Source organism: Salmo salar, chromosome ssa22 (assembly GCF_905237065.1).
Source record: "Salmo salar chromosome ssa22, Ssal_v3.1, whole genome shotgun sequence".
Lineage (NCBI taxonomy): Eukaryota > Metazoa > Chordata > Actinopteri > Salmoniformes > Salmonidae > Salmo > Salmo salar.
The window spans coordinates 53,012,025-53,030,441 of NC_059463.1; the positions used below are offsets into that span (position 1 = coordinate 53,012,025).

At 41.8% G+C, this 18,417-nt stretch overlaps 1 protein-coding gene across 11 annotated transcripts in view; it reads left to right on the plus strand.

Annotated features, from left to right (window-relative positions):
* Positions 1-18,417, plus strand: part of LOC106583705 (glutaminase liver isoform, mitochondrial) — a 31,905-nt gene that overhangs the window by 3,350 nt on the left and 10,138 nt on the right. For 4 of the 11 annotated variants that reach the window (XR_001323592.2, XM_014168215.2, XM_014168209.2 and 1 more), the window contains exons 3-12: positions 1,650-1,771; positions 6,595-6,724; positions 6,959-7,227; positions 7,910-8,073; positions 9,918-9,976; positions 11,161-11,193; positions 11,318-11,376; positions 11,480-11,546; positions 11,758-11,808; positions 12,131-12,307. Coding sequence is in view for 10 of the 11 variants with exons in the window: in XM_014168215.2 (XP_014023690.1) it covers positions 1,650-1,771; positions 6,595-6,724; positions 6,959-7,227; positions 7,910-8,073; positions 9,918-9,976; positions 11,161-11,193; positions 11,318-11,376; positions 11,480-11,546; positions 11,758-11,808; positions 12,131-12,307 (1,131 nt within the window). In the remaining variant the exon portion in view is untranslated. Of the gene's footprint in view, positions 1-1,649; positions 1,772-6,594; positions 6,725-6,954; positions 7,228-7,909; positions 8,074-9,917; positions 9,977-10,228; positions 10,483-11,160; positions 11,194-11,317; positions 11,377-11,479; positions 11,547-11,757; positions 11,809-12,130; positions 12,308-18,417 lie in introns of those variants that run through there. The other 7 variants (XM_014168210.2, XM_045705849.1, XM_014168212.2 and 4 more) reach the window with 6 other exon arrangements.

Here is an 18,417-nt window from a genome sequence, read left to right on the forward strand (position 1 = left end):
TGCCTCCAAGCCTGATGAAGGAAGGAATGTGTCTGGTGAAGATCACAACATTTCAGTCTAAAGATTACCCTGCAGAGATTAGACAGACTAGATTAGGTTGTAAAGATTACCCTGCAGAGATTAGACAGACTAGATTAGGTTGTGAAGATTACCCTGCAGAGATTAGACAGACTAGATTAGGTTGTGAAGATTACCCTGCAGAGATTAGACAGACTAGATTAGGTTGTAAAGATTACCCTGCAGAGATTAGACAGACTAGATTAGTTTGTGAAGATTACCCTGCAGAGACTAGACAGACTGGATTAGGTTGTAAAGATTACCCTGCAGAGACTAGACAGACTGGATTGGGTTGTAAAGATTACCCTGCAGAGATTAGACCGACTGGATTGGGTTATAAAGATTACCCTGCAGAGATTAGACAGACTGGATTGGGTTGTAAAGATGACCCTGCAGAGACTAGATTAGGTTGTAAATATTACCCTGCAGAGACAGAATGGAATAGATTGTGAAGATTACCCTGCAGAGATTAGACAGACTAGATTAGGTTGTAAAGATTACCCTGCAGAGATTAGACAGACTAGATTAGGTTGTAAAGATTACCCTGCAGAGATTAGACAGACTAGATTAGGTTGTAAAGATTACCCTGCAGAGATTAGACAGACTAGATTAGGTTGTAAAGATTACCCTGCAGAGATTAGACAGACTGGATTAGGTTGTAAAGATTACCCTGCAAATAGACAGATAGATTAGGTTGTGAAGATTACCCTGCAGAGACTAGACAGACTGGATTAGGTTGTAAAGATTACCCTGCAGAGATTAGACAGACTGGATTAGGTTGTAAAGATTACCCTGCAGAGACTAGACAGACTAGATTAGGTTGTAAAGATTACCCTGCAGAGACTAGATTAGGTTGTAAAGATGACCCTGCAGAGACTAGATTAGGTTGTAAAGTTACCCGGCAGAGACTAGATTAGGTTATAAAGATTACCCTGCAGAGACTAGATTAGGTTATAAAGATTACCCTGCAGAGACTAGACAGACTAGATTAGTTTGTGTCATCATGCAACAATAACATGGGTTTTTTTGTATTTCAACATGTAATGAAATTATCCCTTAAATGAAAGAATCAATTGTAGAAGATGTCAATGATAGTTAAAGCTCTGATTTGATCTGTGTTTTATATTGCACCAGCACTACTGCACTGTTTCAATCAAAACACTTGCAACAAGTGACTGAAAGCGTACCCAAACCAGCTTCAGTCCAGCTTGGACAAAAAAGGGTATCAGTTACTCAACTTGCAACAAGATTCGTGTATGTCAGTGGGCCTCAAGATGAGTTAAAGTTAGTTCATATACATTTTGTTCACATCCAAGTTCTTCACATAACAGTATTAATAACTTTGTGAGACGTGGACTCGACATGACGAGGCAGAATGATTTACAGTACACTGTAAATAAAACTGCAGTATAGCTTTGCAGTATTGTTTCGCTGATAACATCATTCCTTTCTCCCCAACCAAACCTTTGTGTTGTTAGATGAATAAATTATTTGATCGCCTTTTGTTTATTTGAACCACTTCATTGTATTGTTTTTACTTTAACATGTCTTGTGACTTTATATGCACTTTAAATAAAGTTTCATTTGATCAGGCCCTCAAGAGGACTGGTCTTAATGTGTCCGACCCGCGACTGAAGGACTGTATGGACAAGCTGCAACGCTCCGTATCGGAATCCTTTCATGACGTCATGATGGACCGGGAACTCTTCCACAAGTGAGTCGCCTAGCTTGTCTCCTTGTTGGATTTAGACGTTCCCAAATGTCTCCATACCCCCTCCCCCTTGTCCCTAACCCCTCAATGTTTGCAGATCTGAAGGGTCTGGATAGGTACAAGCAGTGCATTGTTGGAGCTTCCACCATATTGCTTACAGCTGGTCTGCATAAACCAAGCGTAGGTCCAAGGGTGGTGGGATTTGGGACCTGCTTCTAGAGCCATCTCTACCTCTCTCTACCCCTCTGTACCCCTCTGTACCCCTCTCCACCCCTCTACCCCTCTCCACCTCTCTACCTCTCTCTACCCTCTCCACCTTTCTAGCCCTCTTTGCCTCTGTCACACACAGTCATCACATTTCCATCTCCTCTTACTGCCAGGTGCCATGTTAGAGTGAGTCTATTAATACCCTGACCCCTTCAGCATTCCACATTATTAACCCAGAGTTTGTTGTAGGCTTACTCTATTCTCTCTCTCTCTCACTCACTCACTCACTCACTCACTCACTCACTCACTCACTCACTCACTCACTCACTCACTCACTCACTCACTCACTCACTCACTCACTCACTCACTCACTCTGAATTGAATTAAGGGCTTTATTGGCATGGGAAACATATGTTAACATTGCCAAAGCAAGTGAAGTAGATAATATACAGAAGTTAAATAAACAATAAACAAAAGTTAAATAAAAAATTAACAGTAAACATCACAGAAGTTCCAAAAGAATAAAGACATTTCAAATGTCATATTATGTCTATATACAGTGTTGTAATGATGTACAAAAGGGAAAATAAATAAACATAAATATGGGTTGTATTTACAATGGTGTTTGTTCTTCACTGGTTGCCCCTTTCTTGTGGAAACAGGTCACAAATCTTGCTGCTGTGATGGCACACTGGTATTTCACCCAGTAGATATGGGAGTTTATCAAAATTGGGTTTGTTTTCAAATTCTTTGTGGGTCTGTGTAATCTGAGGGAAATACGTGTCTCTAATATGGTCATACATTTGGCAGGAGGTTAGGAAGTGCATCTCAGTTTCCACCTAATTTTGTGGGCAGTGTGCACATAGCCTGTCTTCTCTTGAGAGGCAGGACTGCATTCATCGTCCTTTCTCAATAGCAAGGCTGTGCTCACTGAGTCTGTACATAGTCAAAGCTTTCCTTATGTTTTCTCATAATTTGATTGGGTCGAATTGTGTTGCTGTCCTGGGGCTCTGTGGGGTCTGTTTGTGTTTGTGAACAGAGCCCCAGGACCAGCTTGCTTAGGGGACTCTTCTCTAGGTTCATCTCTCTGTAGGTGTTGGCTTTGTTATGGAAGGTTTGCAAATCGCTTCGTTTTAGGTGGTTGTAGAATTTAACGGCTCTTCGCATGCATTATTTGGTGTTTTATGTTGTACACTGAGGATATTTTTGCAGAATTCTGCATTCAGAGTCTCAATTTGGTGTTTTCCCATTTTGTGATTTCTTGGTTGGTGAGCGGACCCCAGACCTCACAACAATCTCTCACTCACTCACTCACTCACTCACTCACTCACTCACTCACTCACTCACTCACTCACTCACTCACTCACTCACTCACTCACTCACTCACTCACTCACTCACTCACTCACTCACTCACTCACTCACTCACTCACTCACTCAAACACACATGGCTCCTCTCTCTGGCATTTACTCTTCAAGTCATTTTAAGAGTTAGCTAGAGGCAACAGTATATTATGCTCTCAGTCCACTGAGGGCTGAGGGGCAGTGGGCTGAGGGGCAGTGGGCTGAGGGGCAGTGGGCTGAGGGGCAGTGGGCTGAGGGGCAGTGGGCAGAGGGGCAGAGGGGCAGTGGGCAGAGGGGCAGTGGGCAGAGGGGCAGTGGGCAGAGGGGCAGTGGGCTGGGCTGAGGGGCAGTGGGCTGAGGGGCAGTGGGCTGAGGGGCAGTGGGCTGAGGGACAGTGGGCTGAGGGACAGTGGGCTGAGGGTGGATACGGGTAGTCTTGTGTGGGCTAAAGAGAAAAGTACGACTCAGATTTATAGGTGCCAGCTGTCTTGGTCCTTGGGGCCACACACACACACACACACACACACACACACACACACACACACACATACACACAGTACATTTTGATTGGAATTAAATGTAACCCTTAATCAGTTGACCTGTTACAGCTTTGTGTTTCAGCTATGGCTATGCATGTCCTTTCATTACAATTCAGTTAAAGAGTGAATGATTGACATCTAAAGTGGACTTTGACAGTCCAGGCATCTTGATCTAGTGGGGGAAACCAGTGTTCCTTATATCTGCACGGTAGTCGACACTCTTAGAAAAAAGGGTTCCAAAAAGGTTCTTTGTCTGTCCCCATAGGAGAAAACTTTTTGGTTCTCGGTAGAACCCTTTTTGGTTCTCGGTAGAACCCTTTTTGGTTCTCGGTAGAACCCTTTTTGGTTCCCGGTAGAACCCTTTTCGGTTCCAGGTAGAACCCTCAGTGGAAAGGGTAATACATAGAACTCAAAAGGGTTCTACCTAGAACCAAAAAGGGTTCTTCAAAGGGTTCTGCTATGGGGACAACCAAATAACCCTTTTTAGTTCTAGATAGCACCTTTTTTCTAAGAGTGTACACATACAGTGGCAAGAAAAAGTATGTGAACCCTTTGGAATTACCTGGATTTCTGCATAAATTGGTCATACAATTTGATCTGATCTTCATCTAAGTTGCAACAATAGACATAAACCGTGTGCTTAAATAATAACACACAAATTATTGTATTTTTCTTGTCCATATTGAATACAGAATTTAAACATTCACAGTGTAGGTTGGAAAAAGTATGTTAACCCCTAAGCTTTTGGAGAAGTCATTAGCCAATTGGAGTCAGGAGTCAACTAACCTGGAGTCCAATCAATGAGACGAGATTGGAGATGTTGGTTCGAGCTGCCCTGCCCTATAAAAAACACTCACAAAATCTGAGTTTGCTATTCACAAGAAGCATTGCCTGATGTGAACCATGCCTCGAACAAAATAGATCTCAGAAGACCTAAGATTAAGAATTGTTGACTTGCATAAAGCTGGAAAGGGTTACAAAAGTATCTCTAAAAGCCTTGATGTTCATCTGTCCACGGTAAGACAAATTGTCTATAATTGGAGAAAGTTCAGCACTGTTGCTACTCTCCCTAGGAGTGGCCGTCCTGCAAAGATGGCTGCAAGAGCACAGTGCAAAATGCTCAATGAGGTTAAGAAGAATCCTAGCGTGTCAGCTAAAGACTTACAGAAATCTCTGGAACATGCTAACATCTCTGTTGACGAGTCTACGATATGTAAAACAAGAATGGTGTTCATGGGAGGACACCACGGAAGAAGCCACTGCTGTCCCTTCCATAGCGCTACTGGCAAAATATTCTGTGGACAGATTAAACTAAAGTTGAGTTGTTTGGAAGGAACATACAACACTTTGTGTGGAGAAAAAAAGTCACAGCACACCAACATCAAAACCTCATCCCAACTGTAAAGTATGGTGGAGGGAGCATCATGTTTTGGGGCTGCTTTGCTGCCTCAGGGCCAGAACAGCTTGCTATCATCGACAGAAAAATGAATTCCCAAGTTTATCAAGACATTTTGCAGGAGAATGAAAGGCTATCTGTCCGCCAAATGAAGCTCAACAGAAGTTGGGTGATGCGACAGGACAACGACCCAAAACACAGAAGTAAATCAACAACAGAATGGCTTCAACAGAAGAAAATACACCTTCTGGAGTGGCCCAGTCAGAGTCCTGACCTCAACCCGATTGAGATTCTGCATGACCTCGAGAGCGGTTCACACCAGACATCCCAAGAATATTGCTGAACTGAAATTGTTTTGTAAAGAGGAATGCCCCCAAATTCCTCCTGACTGTTGTGCAGGTCTGATCTGCAACTATAGAAAATGTTTGGTTGAGATTATTGCTGCCAAAGGATGGTCAAACAGTTATTAAATCCAAGGGTTCACATACTTTTTCCACCCTGTACTGTGAATGTTCACGCGGTGTGTTCAATAAAGACATATCATTTCTGTGTGTTATTTGTTTAAGCAGACTGTATTTGTCTATTGTTGTGACTTAGATGAAGATCAGATCAAATTTTATGACCAATTTATGCAGAAATCCAGGTAATTCCAAAAGGTTCACATACTTTTTCTTGCCACTGTAAATGGAGGTTAAACAAAGTTATAGGCTTATCATATGTGTTTGTTTTCAAGTGCGACATAGGTTGGGGTAGGAAATAATATAGAGTGCATCAGGCGGCAGGTAGCCTAGCAGTTAGAGCGTTGGGCTAGAAACCAAAAGATTGCTGGTTTGAATACCCGAGCTGACAATCTGTCAATGTGCCCATGAGGAAAGCACTTAACCCTTATTTGCTCTTGGGGCGCAGGCTGACCCTGTAAAACAACACATTTCACTGCATCTATCCGATGTATGTGACAGTAAAACATTTTTAAAAAATGTGTCAGGCTGTTAATAGGATACATAAGGAGTATCATTAGCCATGTGTGTCACAGAGAATGGAGTTTACATTCTCACATAGCTCCGCTGAACCCTATTTTCCACAACAATTCAAACCACTTATCAGCACCAAGTCTAGCCGGCAAACAACAGAGAAAAAGGTCAGAGGTCATATTACAGTCACAAGCAGCAGTCCATCCACTGCGCCTCAGTGTCACCACTTCAAAGCAAACTTCTGGGAAAAGTTCAAAGCTCATTCACAAAACTAGATTTATAGAATTTATAGAATGCTCTAGAACTTGTTCAATGACAGGGTTTCTGTATTCAAGATCTAATACTGTGTTGTTTGTTGTACCAACCCTCAGGTGTGTAGGTGGGAGCATAGTGCTTCTGATCCAGGCCTTCAGAAAGAAGTTCATCATCCCGGAGTTTGATTCCTTCGTTTCAAAAATAGATCAAATCTACAACACCGTTCAGAAAAACCACAACGGACATGTAAGTACATTTTGTATCCACCTTTCATATGTCACTCTTCTCCGTCTGTCGCTCACTATCTCTCTTTTTTGTCGTCTGTCCTCTTACTTTCTTTTTCTCTGATATGCTTTCCGTCAACGTGTGTCTGTTGTTCTATGGCATGTACTCAAATAAAACATTTGAAGTGTGGAGTATTACCTACATGTGATATGGTTCTGGTAGTTCTGATGGTCTGTACTTCCTGGTACCAGGTAGCAGTCTACATTCCTCACCTGGCCAAGTTCAGTCCTGATCTCTGGGGTGTGTCCCTGTGTACAGTGGACGGACAGAGGTGGGTACAACCTCCCTGTGTACAGTGGACGGACAGAGGTGGGTACAACCTCCCTGTGGACGGACAGAGGTGGGTACAACCTCCCTGTGGACGGACAGAGGTGGGTACAACCTCCCTGTGGACGGACAGAGGTGGGTACAACCTCCCTGTGGACGGACAGAGGTGGGTACAACCTCCCTGTGGACGGACAGAGGTGGGTACAACCTCCCTGTGTGTCTATATAGCTGGATGATAACTGAATGTGAAATAGTGACTCATACTACTGACACCTTTTCCTCTGGTCCTCTCTCTCTTTCTTCTTCTGGTCCTCTCGCTTTCTTCTTCTGGTCCTCACTTTCTCTTTCTTCTTCTGGTCCTCTCTCTCTTTCTTCCTCTGGTCCTCTCTCTCTCTCTCTCTCTCTCTCTCTCTCTCTCTCTTCCTCTTCCTCTGGTCCTCTCTCTCTTTCTCTCTCTCTCTCTCTCTCTTTCTTCCTCTGGCCCTCTCTCTCTTCCTCTGGTCCTCTCTTTCTCTCTCTCTCTCTCTCTCTTCCTCTGGTCTTCTCTCTCTTCCTCTGGTCCTCTCTCTCTTTTCCTCTGGTCCCCTCTCTCTCTCTCTTTCTTCCTCTGGTCCTCTCTCTCTCTTTCTTCCTCTGGTCCTCTCTCTCTCTCTTTTCCTCTGGTCCTCTCTCTCTCTTTTCCGCTGGTCCTCTCGCTCTCTTTTCCTCTGGTCCTCTCTCTCTCTCTCTCTCTTTTCCTATGGTCCTCTCTCTCTCTTCCTCTGGTCCTCTCTCTCTCTTTCTTCCTCTGTTTCTCTGGTCCTCTCTCTCTTTCTTCCTTTATTTCCTCTTTGCTAATGGCCTTTTCCCGCCCTCTGTCTCTCCCTCCTCTCCCCCCAGACATTCAGTAGGGGACACTAAGCAGCCCTTCTGTCTCCAGTCGTGTGTAAAGCCTCTGGAGTATGCTGTGGCCATCCACGAGGCTGGGACAGAGAAGGTACACCGCTATGTGGGGATGGAGCCCAGTGGACTCAAATTCAACATGCTCTACCTGGATGAGGAAGGTGGGTAAGGGAACCCTTGCTCCTGTTGCTGTACAGTTGTGGCCAAAAGTTTTGAGAATGACACAAATATTAATTTTCACAAAGTCTGCTGCCTCAGTTTGTATGATGGCAATTTGCATATACTCCAGAATGTTATGAAGAGTGATCAGATGAATTGCAATTAATTGCAAAGACCCTCTTTGCCTTGCAAATTAACTGAATCCCAAAAAAAACATTTCCACTGCATTTCAGCCCTGCCACAAAAGGACCAGCTGACATCATGTCAGTGATTCTCTCGTTAACACAGTTGTGAGTGTTGACGAGGACAAGGCTGGAGATCACTCTGTCATGCTGATTGAGTTCGAATAACAGACTCGAAGCTTCAAAAGGAGGGTGGTGCTTGGAATTATTGTTCTTCCTCTGTCAAACAGGGTTACCTGTAAGGAAACACGTGCCGTCATCATTGCTTTGCACAAAAAGGGCTTCACAGGCAAAGATTTTGCTGCCAGTAATATTGCACCTAAATCAACCATTTATCGGATCATCAAGAACTTCAAGGAGAGCGATTCAATTGTTGTGAAGAAGGCTTCAGGGCACTCAAGAAAGTCCAGCAAGCGCCAGGACCGTCTCCTAAAGTTGATTCAGCTGCGGGATCGGGGCACCACCAGTACAGAGCTTGCTCAGGAATGGCAGCAGGCAGGTGTGAGTGCATCTGCACGCACAGTGAGGCGAAGACTTTTGGAGGATGGCCTGGTGTCAAGAAGGGCAGCAAGAAGAGAAGTCACTTCTCTCCAGGAAAAACATCAGGGACAGACTGATATTCCTCAAAAGGTACAGGGATTGGACTGCTGAGGGCTGGGGTAAAGTCATTTTCTATGATGAATCCCCTTTGCGATTGTTTGGGGCATCCGGGAAAAAAGCTTGTCCGGAGAAGACAAGGTGAGCGTTACCATCAGTCCTGTGTCATGCCAACCGTAAAGCATCCTGAGACCATTCATGTGTGGGGTTGCTTCTCAGCCAAGGGAGTGGGCTCACTCACAATTTTGCCTAAGAACACAGCCATGAATAAAGAATGGTACCAACACATCCTCTGAGAGCAACTTCTCCCAACCATCCAGGAACAGTTTGGTGATGAACAATGCCTTTTCCAGCATGATGGAGCACCTTGCCATAAGGGAAAAGTGATAACTAAGTGGCTCGGGGAACAAAACATCGATATTTTGGGTCCATGGCCAGGAAACTCCCCAGACCTTAATCCCATTGAGAACTTGTGGTCAATCCTCAAGAGGCGGATGGACAAACAAAATCCCACAAATTCTGACAAACCCCAAGCATTGATTATCCAAGAATGGGCTGCCATCAGTCAGGATGTGGCCCAGAAGTTAATTGACAGCATGCCAGGGCGGATTGCAGAGGTCTTGAAAAAGAAGGGGCAACACTGCAAATATTGACTCTTTGCATCAACTTCATGTAATTGTCAATAAGACTTTTACACCTATGAAATGCTTGTAATTATACTTCAGTATTCCATAGTATCATCTGACCAAAATATCTAAAGACACTGAAGCAGCAAACTTTGTGAAAATATATATTTGTGTCATTTTCAAAACTTTTGGCCACGATTGTACATTACTGTCTTGAGGGTGTTTTGTTACTTTCGTGGACAAATATGATTTGATTTCAGTACAAGTTAAGACCACGCGAGTTCAGGTTGATAGGATCTTCTACTTTCTACCAAGTGGACGTGATGTCAGCTCTCGAAGAAAGACTTAGTCTCCAAATAGTAAAGCATCATTCTACTTCTGTGACCACAATGTACTCTGTTTTAACTCTGATAATAACCAACTTGTGTTTTGTGTACCTAGACAAACCCCACAACCCCATGGTGAATGCTGGAGCCATTGTGATTAGCTCTCTTATCAAGGTAACTACACAGACAGTCTACAGACTACACTATACATGGTGTGAGTATATCCTGTCTGACTTTAAATAGTCCCTTAGAACATCCACTCTCAATGATGCATCAGTGATATTCGTCACTGTCATTGATTGCTAAATCCACTCAGTGTTTGACAAGAAAATGTACACAACAAACCAAGGTCCAGGTCATCTGTAAATCTTTGACCCAAAGCTGACGTAGGTTTGGCTTTGTCCCGTTGAAACATGCAGCTCTAAACACACACGGCCTATCTGGCACGTAAGGTAGATAGTAGTCACATGTACAGTAGTGTAGTCAGTAGGGTAGTCAGTAGTGTTGACCCTGGTTCTGCCAGCTTTACTGCTCTCCTGTCACCCTCACACCGTGCTGGGGGAGGGACCCTGGGACCGGTGGGACCATCAGTTTAACCAATTAACGGGGCACTTTGGAGAGGTGGTACGTGTATGTTGTTATCTCAGGCAGAGAGAGGGGAAGGTACATAGACAGAGTAGGTGAGTTTAACTGATATATAGTTATATTTAACTGCTATAAAGACAGCGGGGGCCCCAGGCATATGGGGCCCCAGGCAAAGGGGGCTCCAGGTGGAAGTTAGCCTGAAGGAATAACAGGAGGGTTTAAGTCTGGATTTCTGCCTAATTAATCTTTAATTTAATAGATATACTTAAATAAAACTACTACTGTGTAATGCGTCTTTGTGACGCAAACAATCTTATTTATACCCCAATACTGGACATTTGGGGTCACTTGGGCCATCACGGCTATGCTCTATAATTTATATAAAGTAGCCCCCTTAAAAAATGTATTCTGAACCAAATCCACCTTTAACCTCTCAATGCTGGGTCCGTGATACACCTGTTTCAGACCAGGTGCTGTTGCTTTGGAATAGGTGAATTATTGCAGCTGTACTACAGAGAGTTCCTGTAATATCCAGTGTCTTTATTAGGAGACCGTCTACTGTGATAACTGCTTGTTTTTGTCACCTTGTACAGGAGTAGATATTAGGACTTGAAGATGTGTGATCGTTCATACTGTTAAAGTGTGTATAGCCTTCTGAGTCCTGAAGCCCTGTAGAACATCACCAACCTGTGGTTGACTACTGAAAGGCATTTGATGTGGTGACCTATCGTTGACACGACTGTTCTTTCTGTCTGTTTTCTGTGTGTCACCAGCCCGGTTCAAATAAGGCAGAGAAGTTTGACTATGTAAGTAGATAGACTTAATGTGTGTTATCATTCATTATCATTCAAACATAGTCATATACAATGCAACATGATACGTTACATTACAGTACATTACTATACGATGTCTGTCATCCTCTCTCCTCAGATGATGGATTTTATCAAGAAGATGGCCGGTCGAGAGTACGTGGGGTTCAGCAATACCACGTGAGTTTTAGCTAATGTCTTCATTTTCGAAAGCAGAGTTATTCTCTCTGTTTGTTATATTATTGACGTTGTTGTTGACTCTCTTTGTCTCTCTGTGTCTCAGGTTCCAGTCTGAAAAAGAAACAGGCGACAGAAATTTTGCAATTGGATACTACCTCAAAGAGAAGAAGGTCAGTGAGGGACAGGGGCGATGGGAACATTTTAATTACAGTAGTTCTGGGACACACCTCCTGATAACTTTCTAGCTACTACTCAGGTTAGGAGTTTTGTGCACCAGAAAGATATTGATCACCAACTGTGTGATGGTTATGTGATATTAATGTTTTAGATATTCTGTACCTGTATGAAATATTGATCATAGGAACTGATTTCCATCTGCAGTGTTTTCCCACTGGGGCAGAAATGATTGACGCGCTAGACTTCTATTTCCAGGTAAACTACACTTCCTCGGATAAACTTTATCACAGTGTGATAGTGTATGTGGTTTTGCTATTTCTGGTAATGCCCTTATGCTGATTTGTGACTGGACGTTATCATAAAGCATTACCCTATTTACTTGCAGTGGATATGAGTCACAGACACTGATGCGGTTTCCCAGACATAAATTAGGCTTAGTCCTCGACTAAAAAAGTTATTTCAATGGAGGTTCTCCATAGACTTCTAAGTTCAGTACTAGGCTTAATATGTGTCTGGGAAACGGAGCCTACATGTTTCTCTATATCATTGTTTTAGTAAATAAATGATTTCCTTTCAGCTGTGTTCCATAGAGGTGACTTGTGAGTCTGGAAGTGTCATGGCGGCCACGCTGGCCCACGGGGGGATCTGCCCAATCACCGGCGAGCGCGTCCTTTGTGCCGAGGCTGTAAGGAACACCCTGAGTCTAATGCACTCTTGCGGCATGTACGACTTCTCTGGAGAGATGGCCTTCCATGTAAGTCATACTGTAGTCATACTGTAGTCATACTGTAGTCATACAGTAGTTATACTGTAGTCATACTGTAGTCATACAGTAGTAATATAGTAGTTATACTGTAGTTATACAGTAGTCATACTGTAGTTATACTGTAGTCATACTGTAGTAATATAGTAGTTATACTGTAGTTATACAGTAGTCATACTGTAGTTATACAGTAGTTATACAGTAGTTATATAGTAGTTATACAGTAGTAATATAGTAGTTATACTGTAGTTATACAGTAGTTATATAGTAGTTATACAGTAGTAATATAGTAGTTATACAGTAGTCATACTGTAGTTATATAGTAGTCATACTGTAGTCATACTGTAGTTATACAGTAGTAATATAGTAGTTATACAGTAGTAATACAGTACTTATACAGTAGTAATATAGTAGTTATACAGTAGTTATACAGTAGTTATATAGTAGTCATAAAGTAGTTATATAGTAGTGATAAAGTACTTATATAGTAGTAATATAGTAGTTATACAGTAGTCATACAGTAGTCATACAGTAGTCATACAGTAGTTATATAGTAGTCATAAAGTACTTATATAGTAGTCATAGTTATACAGTAGTAATATAATAGTAATATAGTAGTTATATAGTAGTTGTACAGTAGTCATATAGTAGTTATATAGTAGTTATACAGTAGTAATATAGTAGTTATACAGTAGTTATACAGTAGTTATACAGTAGTAATATAGTAGTTACACAGTAGTTATATAGTAGTTATATAGTAGTGATAAAGTACTTATATAGTCGTTATACAGTAGTAATATAGTAGTAATATAGTAGTTATACAGTAGTCATACAGTAGTTATACAGTAGTTATATAGTAGTCATAAAGTACTTATATAGTAGTCATAAAGTACTTATATAGTAGTTATACGTTAGTCATAAAGTAGTTATATAGTAGTTATACAGTGGTTTTAAAGTAGTCATAAGTAGTGATATAGTAGTCATAAAGTACTTATATAGTAGTTATACAGTAGTCATGAAGTAGTTATACAGTAGTTATATAGTAGTCAAAGTAGTTATATAGTAGTCAAAGTAGTTTTAAAATAGTTATATAGTTGTCATGAAGTAGTTTTAAAGTAGTTATATAGTAGTCAAAGTTGTCATAAAGTAGTTTTAAAGTAGTTATATGGTAGTCATAAAGTAGTTATATAGTAGTCATAAAGTAGTTATACAGTCACAGTAGTTATACAACAGTCAAATAGTAGTCATATAATTGTTAAATAGTAGTTAAACAGTAGTCATATAGTAGTTAAACAGTAACCAGGTTGGCCAGTTGAGAACAAGTTCTCATTTACAACTGTGACCTGGCCAAGATAAAGCAAAGCAGTGCAACACAAACAACAACACAGAGTTACACATGGAATAAACAAACGTACAGTCAATAAGACAATAGAAAAGTCTATATACAGTGTGTGCAAATGAGGTAAGTTTAGGGAGGTAAGGCAATAAATAGGCCAGAGTTTCGAAATAATTGCAATTTAGCAATTAAACACTAGAGTGATAGATGTGCAGAAGATGAATGTGCAAGTAGAGATACTGGGGTGCAAAGGAGCAACAACAACAAAAATTACATGGGGATGAGGTAGTTGGATGGGCTATGTACAGGTGCAATGATCTGTAAGCTATTCTGACAGCTGATTGCTTAAAGCTAGTGAGGGAGATATGAGTCTCCAGCTTCAGTGATTTTTGCAGTTCGTTCCAGTCATTGGCAGCAGAGAACTGGAAGGAAAGACGACCAAAGAGTAATTGGCTTTGGGGGTGACCAGTGAAATATACCTGCTGGAGAGCGTGCTATGGGTGGGTGCTGCTATGGTGAGCTGAGATAAGGCGGGGCTTTACCTAGCAAAGACTTATAGATGAAGTAGTAATATAGTAGTCAGAGTAGTTGTACAGGTGTCATATAGTAGTTAAACAGTAGTCTTATAGTAGTTATACAGTAGTAATATGATATAGTAGGGAAAGGTATGTAACTACCTATGTACGTGTAACCGATGTGAAATGGCTAGTTAGTTAGCGGTGGTGCGCGCTAATAGCATTTCAATCAGTGACGTCACTCGCTCTGAAACTGGAAGTAGGGTTTCCCCTTGCGTTGCAAGGGCCGCGGCTTTTGTGGCACGATGGGTAACGATGCTTCGTGGGTGTCAGTTGTTGATGTGTGCAAGGGTCCCTGGTTCGAGCCCAGGATGGGGCGAAGAGAGGGACGGAACCTACACAGTTACATACGGTGCATTTGAAAGTATTCAGACCCCTTCACTTTTTCCACTTTTTGTTACGTTACAGCATTACTATAACATTTTTGATTTGTTTTTCCTCATCAATCTTCGCACAATATCCCATAATGACAAAGAAATAACGAAAATATCACGTATACGTAAGTATTCAGTAGGGTTGCACATTTTGGGGTATATACAGAGGTGGAAACTTTCCGTGGGAATTAACGGCGATATACGGGAATATATGGGAATTAACGGAAATTTAAATAAATATTAATACCATTTAAATGTAGATGTTTTTTGCATTGGATATGTTTACCATATCATATGGAGACAGAAACATGATAATTTTACCTTATCACAAGTAGACATAATTGCAAATGATTAAATCCTTCAAATAGAAAAAAAAAAAAGAAAAAAACGATTTAGTTACAAATTGAACTTTAATTAAATGAGTTGACTCTTCACATGGGATGATTTCACTGAACAACAAAAGAAAGGGAATATTGAATGATCCCCAATGATCCATCGCATCTCCCAAAAACGTTTTCAACATACATCTGTAAAATGATAGTCTAGAAACTAAAGCTTTGGTTGTCTTCTTCTCAGCCTTCCATGGGTTCTCCCTGGACCTCCTCAATGTCCACCTCTTGAACATCAGACTCTGAGGCCTCATCTTCACTGTCATTTTCCAACCTTGTTGAGGATGGCCACCAATTTTTCAACCCTTGTATTGGTCAGCTTGTTGCGTGCTTTGGTGTGTGTGTTCCCAAACAAGGACCAGTTGCGCTCTGAGGCAACTGATGTTGGTGGGATTTGGAGGATGATGGAGGCAACAGGGGAAAGATCCTCAGATCCACAAAGTCCCTTCCACCAGGTGGCTGATGAGATATGTTGGCACGACTGCCATATTGCATCTCCATCCCAAAGCCCTTGCTTGGAAGTGTACTTCGCCAGACTGCCAAGAACCTTGTCCTCATCCAAGCCAAGGTGGCGATGACACCATAGGCCTTGTTGATCTCTGCACCAGACAGAATGCTCTTGCCAGCATACTTGGGGTCCAACATGTATGCTTTGGCGTGTATGGGCTTCAGGCAGAAGTCTTCATCCTTCTTGATGTATTTCAGAACTGCAGTTTCCACGGCTTGGAGCAACAGTGAAGTGAGCAGGGCAGTACGGATTTCTTCTCTTACATCTGCAAGCAGAGTCTGAACATCAGACAGGATGGCATTGTCTCCCTCAATCCGTGCAATGGCTATGGCAGTTTCAGGCTGCTTGCCACTCTCTCTCAAAATACATAATCCAAGAGGATCCTCTTGATCGGGCTGTCCATATCGGCAGACTGTGATATGGCCATTTCTTGGAGACTCCTTCCCCTCCAGTAGACTGTCGAACATGATGACAACACCACCCCAACGGGTGTTGCTGGGCAGCTTCAATGTGGTGCTCTTATTCTTCTCACTTTGCTTGGTGAGGTAGATTGCTGCTATAACTTGATGACCCTTCACATACCTAACCATTTCATTGGCTCTCCATTGTTTTCAATGCCATGATGTCCTTGAGGAGCAGATTCAATGCATGAGCAGCACAGCCAATGGGTTTGATGTGAGGTTAGGACTCCTCAACTTTAGACCAAGCAGCGTTCATGTCCGCAGCATTGTTTGTCACCAGTGCAAATACCTTCTCTGGTCCAAGTTCAATGACTGCCTTCAGCTCATCTGCAATGTAGAGACCGGTGTGTCTTGTGTCTGTGCTCTTGTAGAATACTGGTTGAGGGGTGGAGATGTAGTTAATTATTTATTGCCCACGAACATTCGACCACCCATCAGAGATGATTGCAATACAGTCTGCTTTCTCTATGATTTGCTAGACCTCCACTTAAACTCTGTTGAACTCTGCATCCAGCAAATTAGTAGATAAAGCATGTCTGGTTGGAGGGGTGTATGCTGGGCGAAGAACATTCAGAAATCTCTTCCAATACACATTGCTTGTGAGCATCAGAGGTGAACCAGTTGCATACACAGCTCGAGCAAGACATTCATCAGCATTTCTCTGACTACGTTTCTCCATTGAGTCAAAAAAAAACTTCTGATTCCAGGAAGACCATGAGCTGTTGCTATCGATAAGGTGTCTGATTCATCATTTTCACCTCGAATAGAAGTAGAGGGACTTTTGTCAGAGGTTGCTTGTTGTGAGCGCTGAGGGAACTTTGTGCACTTGACCAGATGATTCTGCATTTTTGTTTATATTCTTCACATAAGATTTGGCACAGTATTTGCAAATGTACACAGATTTTCCTTCTACATTAGCTGCAGTGAAATGTCTCCACACATCACATAGTGCCCGTGACATTTTCATGTAAAGATAAGTAAAAAAAAACATAAAAAATACTATTCCATGTACAGATAAATAGTTAAGCAGTTAGATTAAAGAACTCCTTTGTAAGATAAAATTTAACATGTATGGAAACAGGTGAATTAACACTCCTCAGTTAGCAGGCTCAAGCAAGCTAAAACGCACATGGTAGCAAAAACTAACTAGCAGAAATTGTTAAGTTAGAAATGATTTAAACACACTTTGCTATAGGCTACTATTTACTAGTTACAAAAATGTGTGTCATTTAAAATATATTCACCCCATGCAGTATAGTAATCAAATCTTACCAGAAAGCATGTAGTCCCTGGCTCAGACAGTGTAGTAGTGTGGACTCAATAGCATCTCATTAGTGTGCAAGATCTTGAAAATCAGCTGTACATTTGATGGAAGAATGCACTGTGCATGCAGAGGGTTGCAATTCCATTGAATTGGGGATAGTTTAACCAAAATATGCCACAAGACTTAGAATTGCCTTGTGTATCCCACAAAAAGGTTCACTGTTATAAACTAACTTGTTTAATGAATTTAAGCAAAATTTCCCAAATTCCAGGGCTTTTCGGAAATTTACCGGAAAGTTTTCCGAGCCTTTGCAACCATAGTATTCAGACACCTTTACTCAGTACTTTGTTGAAGCATCTTTGGCAGCGATTACAGCCCTGAGTTTTCTTTGGTATGACGCTACAAGCATTCGTCTGGCCACTAACATAAAAGCCTGATGGGTGGAGTGCTGCAGAGATGGTTGTCCTTCTGCAAGGTTCTCCCATCTCCACAGAGGAACTCTGGAGTTCTGTCAGAGTGACCATCGCGTTCTTGGTCACTTTCTTGCTCAGTTTGGCCAGGTGGCCAACTCTAGGAAGAGTCTTGGTGGTTCCAAACTTCTTCCATTTAAGAATGATTGTCCACTGTGTTCTTGGGGACCTTCAATACTGCAGACATTTTTTGGTACCATTCTCCTGATCTGTGCCTCGACACAATCCTGACTCAGAGCTCTACGGACAATTCCTTCGACCTCATGGCTTGGTTTTTGCTCTGACATGCACTGTCAACTGTGGGACCTTATATAGACAGGTGTGTACCTTTCCAAATCACGTCCAATCAATTGAATTTACCACAGTTGGGCTCCAATTAAGTTGTAGAAACATCTCAAGGATGATTAACTTGTTGTGGCTAGGGGGCAGTATCGAGAATTTTGAAAAAAAATATGTGCCCATTTTTAACTGCCTCCTACACCAACTCAGAAGCTAGGATATGCATATATCCAGATTTGGATAGAAAACAATCTACATTTTTTTAAAACTGTTTGAATGGTGTCTGTAAGTATAACAAAACTCATATGGCAGGCAAAAACCTGAGAAAAACAAAATAATTTTGTGGCTGTACTATTTTTTCGAGTCATTGATAATAGATCACACAGTGAGAAAGGATTCATTTCGCACTTCCTACGGCTTCCACTAGATGTCAACGATCTTTATA